At 35.5% G+C, this 16,617-nt stretch overlaps 1 protein-coding gene across 1 annotated transcript; it reads right to left on the bottom strand.

Annotated features, from left to right (window-relative positions):
• Positions 1–9,360: 9,360 nt before the first annotated feature.
• Positions 9,361–9,946, bottom strand: LOC128647350 (thymosin beta-10-like). The gene is given in 3 exon segments (XM_053700133.1): positions 9,361–9,417; positions 9,847–9,924; positions 9,926–9,946. Coding segments are annotated over 3 exon segments (156 nt in total).
• Positions 9,947–16,617: the final 6,671 nt, after the last annotated feature.

Consider the following 16,617-nt stretch of genomic DNA (forward strand, 5'->3'; position numbering starts at 1 on the left):
GTGTGGTGCGCAGCAGCATTTAGCGGCCTTCTAATTACCAAAAAATAACGCCAAAGCCATATAAGTCTGCTATTTCTGAACAAAGGGGATCCCAGAGAAGCTTTTACAACAATTTCTGCCATAATTGCACAAGCTGTTTGTAAATAATTTCAGTGAGAAACCTAAAATTGTGAAAAATGTTAAGTTTTTTTTTTTATTTGCTCGCATTTGGCGGTGAAATGGTGGCATAAAATATACCAAAATGGGCCTAGATCAATACTTGGGGTTGTCTACTACACTACATTAAAGCTAAAATTAACCCTACAAGCTCCCTACAAGCTCCCTAATTAACCCCTTCACTCCTGGGCATAAAACACGTGTGGGGCGCAGTGGCATTTAGCGGCCTTCTAATTACCAAAAAGCAACCCAAAAGCCATATAAGTCTGCTATTTCTGAAAAAAGGGGATCCCAGAGAAGCATTTACAACCATTTGTGCCATAATTGCAGAAGCTGTTTGTAAATAATTTCAGTGGGAAACCTAAAGTTTGTGACAAATTTTGTGAAAAAGTGAACTTTTTTTTTTTTTTGATCGCATTTTGGCGGTGAAATGGTGGCATGAAATATACCAAAATGGGCCTAGATCAATACTTTGGGATGTTTTCTAAAAAAAATATATACATGTCAAGGGATATTCAGGTATTCCTGACAGATATCAGGGTTCCAATGTAACTAGCGCTAATTTTGAAAAAAAGTGGTTTGGAAATAGCGAAGTGCTACTTGTATTTATTGCCCCATAAATTGCAAAAAAAGCAAAGAACATGTAAACATTGGGTATTTCTAAACTCAGGACAAATTTAGAAACTATTTAGCATGGGTGTTTCTTGGTAATTGTAGATGTGTAACATATTTTGGGGGTCAAAGTTAGAAAAAGTGTGTTTTTTTTCCATTTTTTCCTCATATTTTATTATTATTTTTTTAGTAAATTATAAGACATGATGAAAATAATGGTATCTTTAGAAAGTCCATTTAATGGCGAGAAAAACAGTATATAATATGTGTGGGTACAGTAAATGAGTAAGAGGGAAATTACAGCTAAACACAAACACTGCAGAATGTAAAAATAGCCATTGTCATTAAGGGTAAGAAAATTGAAAAATGGTCCGGTCATTAAGGGGGTTAATAGAAAAAGTTAGCAATATACTTTAATTATTTTGTCCTCTTTTCCTATAATAAAACTCTGAAACATGTGGGCTTCCCAATTCCTGTTAGTGTAAATCTGTATATCTATATTTCACATCACCGTTGGTTTGCACACACTAGTGGCTAATTATATATGTCCCTGACTGGCTTAAGCAGAAAAGAAAACCTAGGTTACATCATGGCAGCTCATAGTCCTTTATTGACACTTAAATTTATTTTTTGTTCAGTATTTAAGCAATATAATTTAAAATATACACCTGCATATTATTCTCAGACTAACCTTTGCTTTGAATATATCATTCTATCTAGCATGATGTATGTAGTGTTTAATGTCCCTTAAAAAAATAAAATTTTGTTGCAGTAAACTGAGTGATTTTTAAAATATTTTTGTCTGCTTATGTTCCTGCCCTAAAACCCCAAAAAACAAATATGCTTGGGTGCAGTATTATCCACAAATTAAGGTATAACAAATTATAAAATGGCATAGGACCAAATCAAGTCGGCATTAGGGTTACTGTTAAAACCCTCACTTACTTGAGATATAAAAGACTTACAAGTTACACCAATAAAGGAGCTGAAGTTGTCTTTGTAAGAACAATCTATTCCTAGGGAGTGATTGACAAACCTGTATTTACCTATTTATTTTGTTGTCTACTTAAAAGGCCACTAAACCCAAAATCTTTCTTTCATGATTCAGATAGAGAATAGAAATTTAAACAACATTACAATTTACTTCCATTATTTATTTTGCTTCATTTTTTAAATATCCGTAGTTGAAGAAAAAGCAATGCACATGGTGAGCCAATCACACGATGCTTCTATGTGCAGCAACCAATCAGCATCTAGTGAGCATATCTAGATATGCTTTTCATCAAAGAACATCAAGAGAGTAAAACAAATTAGATAATATAAGTAAATTAGAAAAATGTTTAACTTTGCATTCTCTTTCTAAATCATAAAAGAAAAAATGTGGGTGGCATGTCCCTTTAACAGCTTCATTTTTTTCAGTTGAAGAAAAAAAAAAGCAATAGGTTTCATATGTAGGAGAGAAATTTAACATCTTTCATGTTTAGAATGGGTTAGAATCCATTACACCATCTAGTATCGTGTAAGCAATTGTACGTTATAAAAAGGGAACATTAACCCCTTTACGACCAACATACCCTGTATGTCACGCTGGGATTAAGGGGGTTTACTAGCGCAGCTTGGCAGGACAGTTGCAAAGCTGCGCTAGTACTGTGTGCTTCACTTCCGGAGGCATTTTGATATAGCGCGGTCGTGCTAACATTAACAAGACCTGCACTATTTCCAGCTCATCTATGGAGGTATGTGAACAAACAACATATAGGTACGTTGGCAGTCGTTAAACACTTTGATTGAGGTAGCTCAGTTGGGTAAATGCCCTGATTACAAAAAAGCCTGTTTAAAATCAGGTTTTAAATCCTGCAGGGAAGGACTCAGCCCTTCATTCTTCTGAGGTCGATAACATGAGTACCATTAAATTGGGTAATAATAACAACTATTACTATTCAGCTGCCGATTTGGTTAATTACCGAGAGCGAGCGCTGAAAAAGCGTTTGAGTCCCACTGGGAGAAAGGCGCTATATAAATACTATTTATTATATTAATATTATTGATTATCAAGATTACAATAGGAGTCTAGAAGAACATTTTCCGAAATGTTGGCAGATGGATTTCTATGTGCCATAAAGCCGACCTGGTCCGTATGTATTAATGAGTCTAAAGGCCCTTAAGTCTATGTGCCAAAATACCTGTGAGAAGCTTGTAAGCACTATTCAGGAGTGATATTGGATGGTAAGAGTCCAAAGAAGTTGGATCCTTACCTTTTTTTCTGGATAAGTGTAATCGTGGCTGCTGAAAAATATACAGAAGGATTTACTCCATTTAAAAAATAAGCATTAAATAATTTAAATAGGGTAGGTGTAATTTCTTGTTTTAATAGTTTATAAAATTATCCCGGTAAAAGATCGGGATCAGCAGCCTTATTCATTTTCAATTTATCTATTGCATGGTGAATTTCCGTTTCCGTAATAGGTGAATTCAACAATTCTAAGTTCTCAGTGGTCAGGCAAGGCAGTTTTAACCTCTGCCAAAATTTTGATTTATTAATAGTATTAATCTCTGTTGGAGAGTACAATCCTTTAAAAATTTTTATAAAGTTTCTGACTAATTTCCTCAGTGTTAGTAATTTTAATATTGCCCTTTTTAATAACCTTAATATAATTCCGTTTCTCTAGGTTTTTTACACATCTAGCTAGATATTTACCAATTGTATCACCATATCTGTAAACTTTTGCTCTAGCTCTAAATTAATTAAATGGACATAATACTCATATGCTAAATCACTTGAAACTGATGCAGTATAACTGTAAAAAGCTGAAAGGAAAATATCACCTGAGCATCTCTATGTAAAAATGGAAGATATTTTACCTCACAATCTCCTCAGCTCAGCAGAGTAAGTTCTGTGTAAAAAGTTATACTTCACCTGCTCCCAGCTGCAGGTAATAAAAAAAAATGAAGAAATGAACAGCAGCCAATCAGCATCAGCAATGCTGAGGTCATGAACTTTTACTGTGATCTCATGAGATTTGACTTAACTCTCATGAGATTTCATAGTAAGCTTCCTTTACCTGATTGGTGAAATAATATGAGAGTTCATGAGGCTCATCCCCTAAGCTGTCCCAGGACAGACACACTAAAATGCTGCTTAGAAATCCTTTACAATGGGAGGTGGCTACTGAGGAACTTTTGAGGTAAAATATCTTTCTTTTTTACATAGAGATGTTCAGGAGATATTTTCTAGTCAGCTTTTTACAGCTATGCTGCATCACTTTCGAGTGTTTCAACATTTGGGTATTATGGCCCTTTAATTGCATTCCTCTGTGTATTAATAATCTCCCATTCTTTTATGGCCTTTATATAGCAATCCCAATTTATTTGAGTCGGGCAGCTTATATAAAAAAAAGCGTTTGATTCAATTACTTGGGATCACCTTTTTTTATACGTTGAGTCAATTCGGATTTAAGGGTCAATTCTTAAAATGTATCAAGTTAATATATTCAAAAGCGACCTCTTCGCTATTGGTGAATGGTTCCATAACTAATAGCTTCTGTATGCTGAAAGGTACACTTCAGGGGTGCCCGATTTATCCTTTACTCTTTAATTTAGCTATTGAACCTTTTGCAATACTACTTAGGAAGGAATTTCAAGGAATTCCTCTTGTTGGTAAGAAACTTAAACTCTTACTATACGCTGATGATTTACTGTTATTTCTTAATGACATGCAAATAGAAATTCCCACATATTTTAAAACATATTCAGGAATTTGGTTCTTTTTCCGGATATCAAGTGAATGCTACCAAATTCGAAATTCTGTGGTTTAACAACTCTCCATTAGATAAATCGTATGTACCTTTTAAAATTGTAACTGATCAGATTACCTACTTAGGGATTATTATAGTTAACTGCCCGGAAATATTGGTATTCTAGAAAATGTATGTATCCTGTTCGAAAAGATTAAACAGAATCTGATTAATTGGTCTCATCTACCGCTCTCACTAACTGTTAATGATTATATTACCAAAACTCTTATTTCTTTCATGTAATTAGCAAGAGTCCATGAGCTAGTGACGTATGGGATATACATTCCTACCAGGAGGGGGCAAAGTTTCCCAAACCTTAAAATGCCTATAAATACACCCCTCACCACCACACCCACAATTCAGTTTTACAAACTTTGCCTCCTATGGAGGTGGTCCCTCTTTGCATACTTTTACTAAATTCTACCATTTTGATGTGTTTTCTTCTTTTGAAGCAGTTTTTGGTAGAAAACGTACTTCAGGCAGTGGTTTCAGTTTGAATCTTCTGCTTATGTTTTTTCATTAAAATTTTATTCTGGGTGTGGATTATTTTCAGCAGGGAATTGGCTGACTTTATTTATCCCTCCCTCTCTAGTGACTCTTGCGTGGAAAGATCCACATCTTGGGTAATCATTATCCCATACGTCACTAGCTCATTGGACTCTTGCTAATTACATGAAAGAAAACATAATTTATGTAAGAACTTACCTGATAAGATTCATTTCTTTCATATTAGCAAGAGTCCATGAGGCCCGCCCTTTTTTGTGGTGGTTTTGATTTTTTTTGTATAAAGCACAATTATTCCAATTCCTTATTTTATATGCTTTCGCACTTTTTTCTTATCACCCCACTTCTTGGCTATTCGTTAAACTGAAGTGTGGGTGTGGTGAGGGGTGTATTTATAGGCATTTTAAGATTTGGGAAACTTTGCCCCTCCTGGTAGGAATGTATATCCCATACGTCACTAGCTCATGGACTCTTGCTAATATGAAATAAATGAATTTATCAGGTAAGTTCTTACATAAATTATGTTATCTAATACAAAATATGCCCATTCTATTAGCTAAAAAAGACATTAAATACCTGAATTCAATATTCAGAATTTTTTTTTGAGGTACGGGCAGAAGACGTATGGCCTTGGAAAAACTAACCAATCTAAGAAAGTTTGATGGATTATCATTTCCCTCTCTATCCATCTATAATAGTGTAATGCTTGGCCAAAGTTGCAATGGATTGGCTTACTGATGGTAACTACATTTCCTATCTAGAAGCGGGAAAAAAGCTAGTTTTCCCATTTTCACTAACAGCCTTATTACATTGCCCTAACAAATAGTATTCCACTTAGAATTAAAAAGTTGTATACCTATATATCATATTATTATAGCATGGCAACACATAAGGTTGTTATTAAAATGCGGACCCTTTTATGTCGAATCTGCTACCTATTACGGGTAACCACGATTTTTACCTGGCCTTAATAGTAAATTATTTAAACATATGGGCCAATGTGGGACTATCACATGTTGTGCCAGCTAATGAATCGGCTACCCTCATCGTGTATATACCGTTGAAGCTTGAAAAACAGTTATGATCTTCCAAATACAGGACTTCTATGCTTCTTACAAATTCGACATTAGTTCTATGAGTCTACTAAGAGATTTAATTTAACTGGAATAAAGCTGGGGTACAAGATGTGACTATCACTGTATAAAATTAAGTAACCCGCTCTATTAATTTCTGGTATAAACTGATATTCTCCAATTTAGGTTAAAAATAATCTTCAGAAAATAGAAGCTGGCAACAAATTTTGGATATATCTGGTGAAGATTTGGTGAAATATAGGCAACCAAAATGCTGATAAAGCCAACCTCTCTGCAGCATGGCGAGAATCTCATATAAAATGTATTAATCCAGGTTGTATATTACCCCCAGCTAAACTTAATCAATGTATCCTAATAACCCAAAATTATTATCCTAGGTGCCATTCATTGAAGGCCGACTTGGTGCATATGTTCTGGAGTTGACCTAAAATTCAGAAGTTTTGGTCTGGTGTTAAATTTTGGCTGTGTAAGAGGTCCTAAAAAGAAATATCAAACTCAAGAAAACACATACTTCTCCTATATGATAGGCAAAATTTGTGGGTTAATATTCACTTTATTAACTAAACTATCTTAGTATCTTATACTTAAAAACAGGAAAAGTAATCGGGAAACCAACTATTAATAACCTTATGTATCTTCTTCAAGCATGGGTAATTAATAGAACAATTTAATACCTATACCTGTACAGTAAAAGGTATTAAGAGATTCCATATGAAATGGGCAGGGTTTATTGAGCTATTATGAAAGATAATATTGAAAGACAGCTTTATGCCCTCATGAAAATGTTTAATCTGTCTAACCTCTTTTTTAGCTTATAACTTTAATAATTTATTCTCTGACCAACGTTGGGTAAGTGTGGGGGGGGGGGGGGGGGTGGGGGAGTTCTATGACATAGTGGGATCAGATCCCCTTTTTTTTGGTCCGATTTTGAGGGATATTTTGTGGATTAATATATCCTTTTCTATGTTAGAGATTATTTTTTTTATACAATGTGAAAAGAAATTGGGCATACGTGTGGCCAAGAGCGGTTTCTGAAGGTCTCTGAGTCAAGTTTGATTTTGAGATTTTATTTAGAGAATATTTATCTGATTGCTTTGCTTTTCTATGTATATTTTGTAATTGCATATATAGAAATTTCATATTGTATTTTTGTTTCTTTACATCTTTTGTATAAAGGCCAAATTGTATCCCAATAAAGAAAAATTACATAAAAAAAAGGCAGTCATTAAACACATTTTAGTAGTATTGAGGTTATTCCCTCCAGTCATGGGTGACACCATGTTGATTTTTTTCACATTCTAGTACTGACCTGTTTGCGCACACCAACTCTCCAGATACCTGCAATGTAACCTAGGTTCCATAATGGCAGCATCCATGATTAGAGAGCGGTGCATGAAATGTATCGAGTGCTCAGATAATTTAGTGTTTAGTTAATTGAAGTGAATTGGAAAGCTGTTTAAAACTGCATGCTCTAAATCATAAGTTTCATTTTTACTTTAACGTCCCTTTAATACTCCAGATTTAATTCCCCATAACATTAAAGGAATAGGAAAATCAAAATGAAACACGATTCAGATAGAGCATGTAATTTTAAGACACTTTTAAATTATCTTCTATTTTCAAATGTGCTTTGTTCTCTTGGTATCGCTTGTTGAAAAATATTCACATATCCTACACTAGTGGGAGCTACTGCGAATTGGTGTCTGCACACATTTGTCTTTTGTGATTGGCCGACTAGATGTGTTCATCTTGCTGCCACTCTACCAGTAGTGCAATGCTGTTCCTTCAGCAAATAAGATAATGAAGCAAATTTGATAATGGAATTGTAGGTTTTATCTAGTCTATCCAATGCAGTGGGGCAGTTGATCTTCCTTAAGTTGCATTCTGACACTTCTTAGCATTTGCTAAACAAACTTACTGTCTCACATTAACTTCATACTAACCCAGCTCAATTTACTCAAGTATACCTTAAAGGGACTGTCAACACCAGAATTTGTGTAGTCTTAAAAGCTAGATAATCCCTTTATTACCCTTTCCCCAGTTTTGCATAACCAACAGTTATATTACCAACTTTTTACCTCTGTAATTTAACTTGTATCATAATCTTCTGACAGCCCCCTGATCACATGACATTTTATTTATTATCTATTGACTTTCATTTTAGCCAATTAGTGCAGTGTCTGCACACACTCCACGGGCATGCTCACAAAGTTATCTATAGGGTTACCTGAACTAGCTCTCCCCTGCTGTGAAAAGCATGTCACAAGAGGCGGCCTTCAAGTGTTAGAAATGATATGAGCCTTCCTAGGTCTAGCTTTCAACTAAGAAAACCAAAACAAAATTGGTGATAAAAAGTTAAATAGGAAAGTTGTTTTAAAATTACATGCCCTATTTGAAACATGAAAAGGTTTTTTGGACTTAACTGTCCCTTTAAGGACTTGTATACACACACTTTAATGTAACTAAATTGGGCGAGTCTCTTAAAGGGATAGTTTGGACATAATTAAAATTTAGATAGAGCAACTTTTCTAATTTACTCCTATTATAAATTTCTTTGTTCATCTTGGTATCTTTATTTAAAAGAAATCTTAGGAGCCCACCCATTTTTTGGTTCAGAACCTGGGTAGCACTTGCTGTCTAAATGTAGCCAACCAATCAGCAAGCACTACCCAGATGCTTAACCAATAATGGGTTGCCCCTAAGCTTACATTAAATTAGAAAGTTGCTTTTATAAAAAAAATAAAAAAAAAAAAAAAAAAATGCAGCTTTAGATTTTGACTAGACTAATCATGAGATTTGACTTCAGAGTATTAAAAAAAAATTTAGTGTCCCCCCCCACCATTATGTGGAATGCAGACGCTTATCCCAACTACAGCAAATAAAGGATTTTTAAACGCACACACCCTGCCTATCACATTTAGCACATCTCCTACTAGTAGCAGGATGAAAAATTAAAAACCATGCATTTTTAATTATAGCAATGCTATTCACTTACTTAAGAAATATTAATACACCAGAAAATTCAATTTATTGCACAAAATCTTTATTCCATTCAACAAATATTGAACAAGAGGGAAGACAACACAATATTCCCCTTTCATTTGGCATTCCAAGGTCCAACATGTAATTGGTTTGCCCAATTTCCCATTCACAGTGCATATTGATCTCCTATACAGATCAGGCCAGTTTCCTTCAAGCCATCATTGGTTTGTAGATGGGTCAGTTACGTTTTTATGCCTTTTTTTCTTGTTCAATTGCTGCAAAGAAAACACATTGTTAGATTTTTGTTAAGAGTTTGTGAAAGCTATACAACCACCCCTCCCCCCATATATAGTAGTGAAATGTGTCAAAGGTTGGACAGATCAGAATAATAAAGTGGATCTTTATCATATTGTGAACCTGATATCCAAGTAGGGATACCTATTCCAATATGTTGCACACGTTTATATTCAACCCATAATTTAAATATTACTTAACATAATGCATTTTGTTAATTGGGGGGGGAAACAATTACAGTCATTGCCAATTTGGCTTTAGATTTATAGTTCTGAAATATCTTTTTATAATCAGAAAGCAGCTGCACTAAGAAAACTTGACGTCTATTCAACTCTACCCCCATAAGATAATAAAGGGAGTGTCCAGGATCTAAGCAAGAACCGTTACTGAATACTAAATATACTACTCACTCTTTTTGTGGGTAGTGTGTTCTTCTCTTGCGTTTCCGTTTTCTTCAGCTTAGATTTGTCGAATGTGTCAATTTCACCCCAAATTTGGTTTATCTGCCATCTCTTAGTTTTTATCTGCAAACAGGGAAAAATGCATAGAGATTAAGCAAAGATCAAGCGCACCCTGAATATAATACAGAATAACAGATTAACCACCCACGCAAGATCGTGGTTTGCTTTAACACCGACAAGTTAAGGTTATTTAAAGAATCTCTAGATTAAAAATACATCTATATTAGAAAACAAAAGTACAGGAATCCAAAGGACACGTGATAGTTTATGCGCACACATTTATGTCTATCAAATAAAACAAAAAATGGGCAATACACTATCAGATTACACGATAAATACCATTTAACAAATGTGCAATTAGGATTTTAGATGGCTGTTAATAATAAATAAAACAACGCATTTTCATCAGACAGCGCTCAGGAGCACCGGGCTTACCTGGCAGTGCGAGAAGCAGAGAGGGGCTAGCGGGGATACGCGGGTTTCCTACCACCACTTTATCCACGAAACGGACGAGAAGAACAATGGGCAAAAGCCCGCCGTGCCCCCTGACTTTTATACGGGGACCCAGCCCATCCTTGCGTCACTTCAGCATTTGATTGGGTGAGAAGAAACCAGGCAAGAGACAGGGAGTGGAAGGGTAAGGGAGGCACGCGTGACCGCGCCCCGCCCTACACGCCCAAGTCGCCAGTAATGGACCAGAAACTACCACATGGGCGACGTTCGTTGCTGAACAATGGGAGTCGGGGGTCGCATCTATGTGCATGACAGCCTTTCCCAGTAACTATATAAATTAAATTAGTACAACTGCACCATTTTGAAGTGACTGAACTCTGTGAAAGGATACGCGTTGTGTAAATACTGTGCACATTTTTAATGTTAATTATAAGTTAATTGTATAGTTACTATTATTGGGGGATTTTTTTCATTTATTTTCAATGGGAAAATGTCAAACTCTTCCTTGATTCAGTCTCATGTTAGATATATAGAGCTCTCTGCTGCATTTATCAGGCTTCAGATTATGAGCCAACACAGGACCCAATTTTATATAAGAAAGGACCAGGGTTATAAAGGAAAGAGGAAGTCACAGTTGAAGGGAAGATGGCACGCCACAAACTGTGAGATAGCAGGCGCAGCATATAAACTCATATGCCTTATGTGTCTTCTCTAGAGACAGGGATATCACTGGAGAGGAATGCAGAAGGACTTTAAAAGAAAATAAATACATTGCCATCCCAGTCACACAAACATATTACAATTTCTATGAGACAGAATGAAAGATCAGTCTCAACAAGAACAGCATATTGTTGAATAATCTAATGCATAAAACAGCACTTCTCAAGCTTTTCAACACCCAATGTTTAACTTTGCTGGACAAAAAAAAATTGAAAATAAAAAAAAATACAAGTGTACATATATATTTGTTTTGATTTAAGTGATGGTAAACAAAGCACCCCATTGAAAACAAATAAGAAATCCTTGTTTAACCCTTTTGTGTCGGGGGTTAACGTGTCTACATTGGAACAACTGTTCCCGATGTAAACAAATTGAAATCTCGAGATCGTGCACGTGATCACGGGATTTCAATGATGGGGTCGTGTCAGGGGGGAGTCCCCTATGATGCTAGGCACGACCCTCCCAGACTGCGATCTCATCAGGAAGCGCCAGTGGCTTCAGGAAAGCCAAGCGGTTAGGACGCTGTATTTCGTCCTTCGGCGCTAAAGCCCAGCAAAACTTCGGACGAAATACAACGTCCCTAACAGCGTTTAAAAGGTTAAACATATGTGTACTGGTACCTTTACTCAATTGTACCCATCGTGCTTGACAGGGTTAAAGGAACATTAAACACTAAGCCTAGATTACAAGTAGAGAGCAAATTCGCACGTTCGCGGCGTTGCAATAAATAACCAGCCATTACAAGTGTAGCTATTAGAGCTTAAAAAATTAACCAGAGGTCAGACCTCTGGTTATTTTTTGAAATGTGCCCCAATTGCCCCCAAAATACAATGTGTAATGCTTTTTTAAAAATAAAAATAGTAGCAATTATTTTTATTTTAAAAAATAAATAAATACATTGCACCAAGGCAGTATTGGGGGCTAAAGTTGTACGGCTTTGGGGGTGTAAGGAAAAAAACAGCACTGAAAAGTGCCTTTACATTGCGGTCTATGGGAATTGTGTGTTCCCGGTAAATATATTGTATATTGCTTATATACATATATATGTATGTGTTAATATGTGCGTATATAAGCCTGCATCTCTACGTATTTAACTCTGTAACTGGTTAAACACATAATTAAAGTACTGTTTGGGAGCCACAAAGAACTGCTGGTCTCAAGCTGACACCGCCAGTGAACAGAACAGCAGTCACAGTCTCCCAATCCAGCTGCGCTACTGCTGCTTGTGCCATGGTTAGTTTCCTCTCTGGACCAGATATCAAGCACTATTTTAAAGGGACAGTCTAGTATAAATAAAACATTCATTATTCAGATAGGACTTTTAATTTTAATGAACTTTCCAATTTACTTTTATCATCAAATTTGCTTTTTTCTCTTGTATTCTTAGTTTTAAACTAAACATAGGTAGGCTCATATGCTAATTTCTAAGCCTTTGAGGGCTGCCTCTTATCACACACAAAGAGACAGAAAGCACACGTGGGCCATATAGATAAAACTGTGTTCAGGCACAGGAGGTTATTTAAGATTTAGCACAAAACAATGCTAAATGCAAGACAATAGATAATAAACACTCACAGTCATGTGATCAGGGGGCTGGAAGAAGGTTCCTAGATACAAGGTAATCACAGAGGTAAAAAGTATATTAATATAACTGTGTTGGTTGTGCAAAACTGGGGAATGGGGTAATAAAGGGATTATCTATCTTTTAAAACAATAAAATTCTATGGTAGACTGTCACTTTAAAGTATATGTTTAACCTTTTATGTGGGATTAAATACAGAGTTTTAGGGTTGCTTGTGTTAAAATTACATGTAAGAACGTTTAGTAATGTCTTTTTTTCCCCTGGTTTGTGATAGTGTGATATTGTTTTTTATATCATTGCCTAAATATTTAAGATTATTACACCCTTTAAAATGATAATAAAAGCAGTTGTTTTATGCATACATATTGTATATACTGTATAATTAATTATATATATATATCAAAAGGACAATAAAACAATAATTGAACATCAGGACCTAGGGGGCGCCAGTGTGGTATTATATTAGCCCACAAGTTAATATGAGACTTTACATTCTATAGTACTGGCACACAAAGCAATACAGTATATACAAAGTTCTATGTACAAATGTGTGTCAATACAATGTGATGATTCAGGTAATCTCAAAACTTCCCATAGGCCCGCTCTTCCCGAGATGTAACTAGAACTTAAAGGGACACTGAACCCAAAACTTTCTAATTTACTCCTATTATCAAATTTTCTTCATTCTGTTTGGTATCTTTATTTGAAATGCAATAATGTAAGTTTAGATGCCGGCCCATTTTTGGTGAAAAATCTGGGGTTCTTGCTAATTGGTGGATAAATTCATCCACCAATAAAAAAATGTTGTCCACAGTTCTGAACCAAAAAAAAGCTTAGATGCCTTCTTTTTCAAATAAAGATAGCAAGAGAATGAAGAAAAATTGATATCTGGAGTAAATTAGAAAGTTGCTTAAAATTGCATGCTGTATCTGAATCACAAAAGAAAAAAATTGGGTTCAGTGTCCCTTTAATGGGCCCCAGGGCAACGTTTGTGGCATGTTCCCCCTTTAATGAGCTATATATATATATATATATATATATATATATATATATATATATATATCACACAAACAGAAAGCACTCACCGGGATCTTCAATAAGTAAAAATTTTCAACTTATTTGAACATAGTGACGTTTTTGAGGAGGTTATCCCCGTCTTCAGGCAGAGATAACCTCCTTGAAATGTCACTATGTTCAGATAAATTGAAAAATGCTACATTTGAAGACCTGGTGAGTGCTTTCTGTTTGTGTGCTGTACTTTGGATTTAGTCTTGAGAAAGGCCTAACTAAGGCAGAAACGCGTTGACATACTGGTGAGCTTATTTTCAATCTTATTATCTGTGTACATACAGTTTTGCACTATTTGTTCTTTCTTTTTTTTCTACAGGTTTATTGTTGTTTGAAATTATAGATATGTGATTTTGGATTTTTTTTTTGTTTTTGGATTTTGTTTTTTGAGCTTTTACATTTTTGTATCATCACATTTTTGAGCTTTTTTTTATCAAACTATTTTTACTGTGCAACATATATATATATTTTTGATATATATTTTGATATATTTTTTTCTATATGTTTTTTTCTTTTTTTTTCTGTCTTTTATCATATTTTTTCTGATTATATCATCTTTTGGAGCACGTATTTATAACACCCAGCACACAACACCACAAGGAGGAATCACCACATTTGACTTTTATTTGGAGGAATTTTAGACACTATTTCAACTCTAACCCCTTCTTCTTTTTTTTTTTTTTTTTTTCTTTTGGACTTTATCTGGATTTGTATTTATTGTATATCGATGTTACACATTTTGTTGTTATAACTTTTAACACTATTACTTTTAACACTATCCACATAATCTGCTGCACTGCACACTGTTAACACCAGTGTCTTTATATTGTTCTACGCATTTTATATTGGCTCAGTGTCTGGCTTACTATTATAGCCTTCTATTTTCCTATTGTTTTAATCATGGATCCATGTTTTTAATTATTGTTTTACTTAACTATGTATATTTAAATAAACACTGTTATTAATTGACATACCATCATAGCACTATAGCCTTTTTAGCGCATACTCTCTACTTTCATACATGTACTTTGGATTTTAAATGCACCCTGGGCAGTTGAGAATCAAAAAGTGTGTGTAGAGCCCTACGGAGGACTAATATATAAGAAATCCGGGTAATCCTAGGATTACCCGGGTAAAATGGACATTATCCAAGCTGCTGTGGGTAAAAGCCTGATGTACTGTAATTCCCCCATGTACACTATTTGTTTTGCCTCTGCCTGGGGGATTTCAAGGAAGGTGCCCCCGCCCGATCCTCCTGCATCCACCCCCAAGTGAACCTTGGGGAGTGAGGTTTACAAGGGGGGCTTTGCCCCCCTTGAACCCCACAGGCTGGCAAAAAAGATGGTAACAAAAGTAGCAGGCACTACTATTATTTATTGTTCTCAATAAATTTTATATTTTTTACTTTATCCTAACCAAGGAGATGCCTGCTACTTTTGTTACTGCTTATTACTACTTGGCCTGATCCACTATTTGCTATGGCACTCTGGGTATTTGGGCAGCAGCAGTTTGCTTGGTTTTACTGCATGACCTGTAGTCTTTGACCGTTGTACCGGTACCCCACCCCTGGGCAAAAAAGATAGTGAAGAATAGATTGTGGAATTACAGTGCATTCTATATATGTTTGATGCAGTGACTTGATGACTTTGAGGGGATTATGATCTCACATTGGACTTTACCCACAGCCACTTGGGTAATGTCTATTTTTACTCAGGTAATCCTAGGATTAGCCCAACTTTTACCCGCAACATATATATAATATATATATATATATATATATATATATAATATACAGACACATGGACACATGCAAACACATAAACGCACACAGATACACACATATATGCACAACATGCTCATACACAAGAGGGAGTTGATGCACAGCCTAGCAAGTCTTCTGGAAGAATAAGCTTAGTTGAAGTTAGTGCTTCTTGGTAAATGATTTAGACTTGTTGAGATTGTTGTAAAAAACCACAGGAGACAGGGTGATAGGGATGTCATTTTGCATGTATGTTCCGTAGAGGTTTTAGCATTTTTTGCTATCATTTAATTTAAACAGAAATAGAGCCGTTTTTTTTTTATTTACCTCTCAAAACTATATATTTTTGTTTAGTAAACAACCCAAAAATATTGATCTTGGCTCGTTTTGGTATATTTCATGCCACATTTCACTGCCAAATGTGATAAAATTAAAAAAAATCGTTAAACTTTTTCACAAACTTTCGGCTAGATTATGAGTTGTGCGTTAGGCTGAAAAGCAGCATTAACAGGTCCTAACGCTGCTTTTTCCCTACCGCTGCTATTACGATTCTTGCAGGTTTAGGGGCACCGCACACTTCTTTAGCCTTACCGCAAAACTACTTGCGGTTAACTTCGTAAAGTCTTTTTTCTATGGGACTTCCATAGCGCCGGTATTACGAGGCTGTCCTGGAGGCCAAAAAAGTGAGCCATACACCCTCTACCTCCAAGATCCCTAACGCATTAAAAGTCAGTAGTTAAGAGTTTTATGGTACAACGCCGCGTAACATAAAACTTATAACTAAAATGCTAAAAAGTACACTAACACCCATAAACTATCTATTAACCCCTAAACCGAGGCCCTCCCGCATCGCAAACACTAAAATAAAATTTTTAACCCTAATCTGCCGCTCCGGACATCGCTGCAACTATAATAAACATATTAACACCCTAAACTGCCGCACTCCCGCCTCGCAAAACACTAGTTAAATATTATTAACCCCTAATCTGTCGTCCCTAACATCGCCACCACCTACCTTAATTTATTAACCCCTAATCTGCCGCCCCCAACGTCACTGCCACTATACTAAATGTATTAACCCCTAAACCTAAGTCTAACCCTAACCCTAAAACCCCCTAACTTAAATATAATTACAATA

Source organism: Bombina bombina, chromosome 2 (assembly GCF_027579735.1).
Source record: "Bombina bombina isolate aBomBom1 chromosome 2, aBomBom1.pri, whole genome shotgun sequence".
Lineage (NCBI taxonomy): Eukaryota > Metazoa > Chordata > Amphibia > Anura > Bombinatoridae > Bombina > Bombina bombina.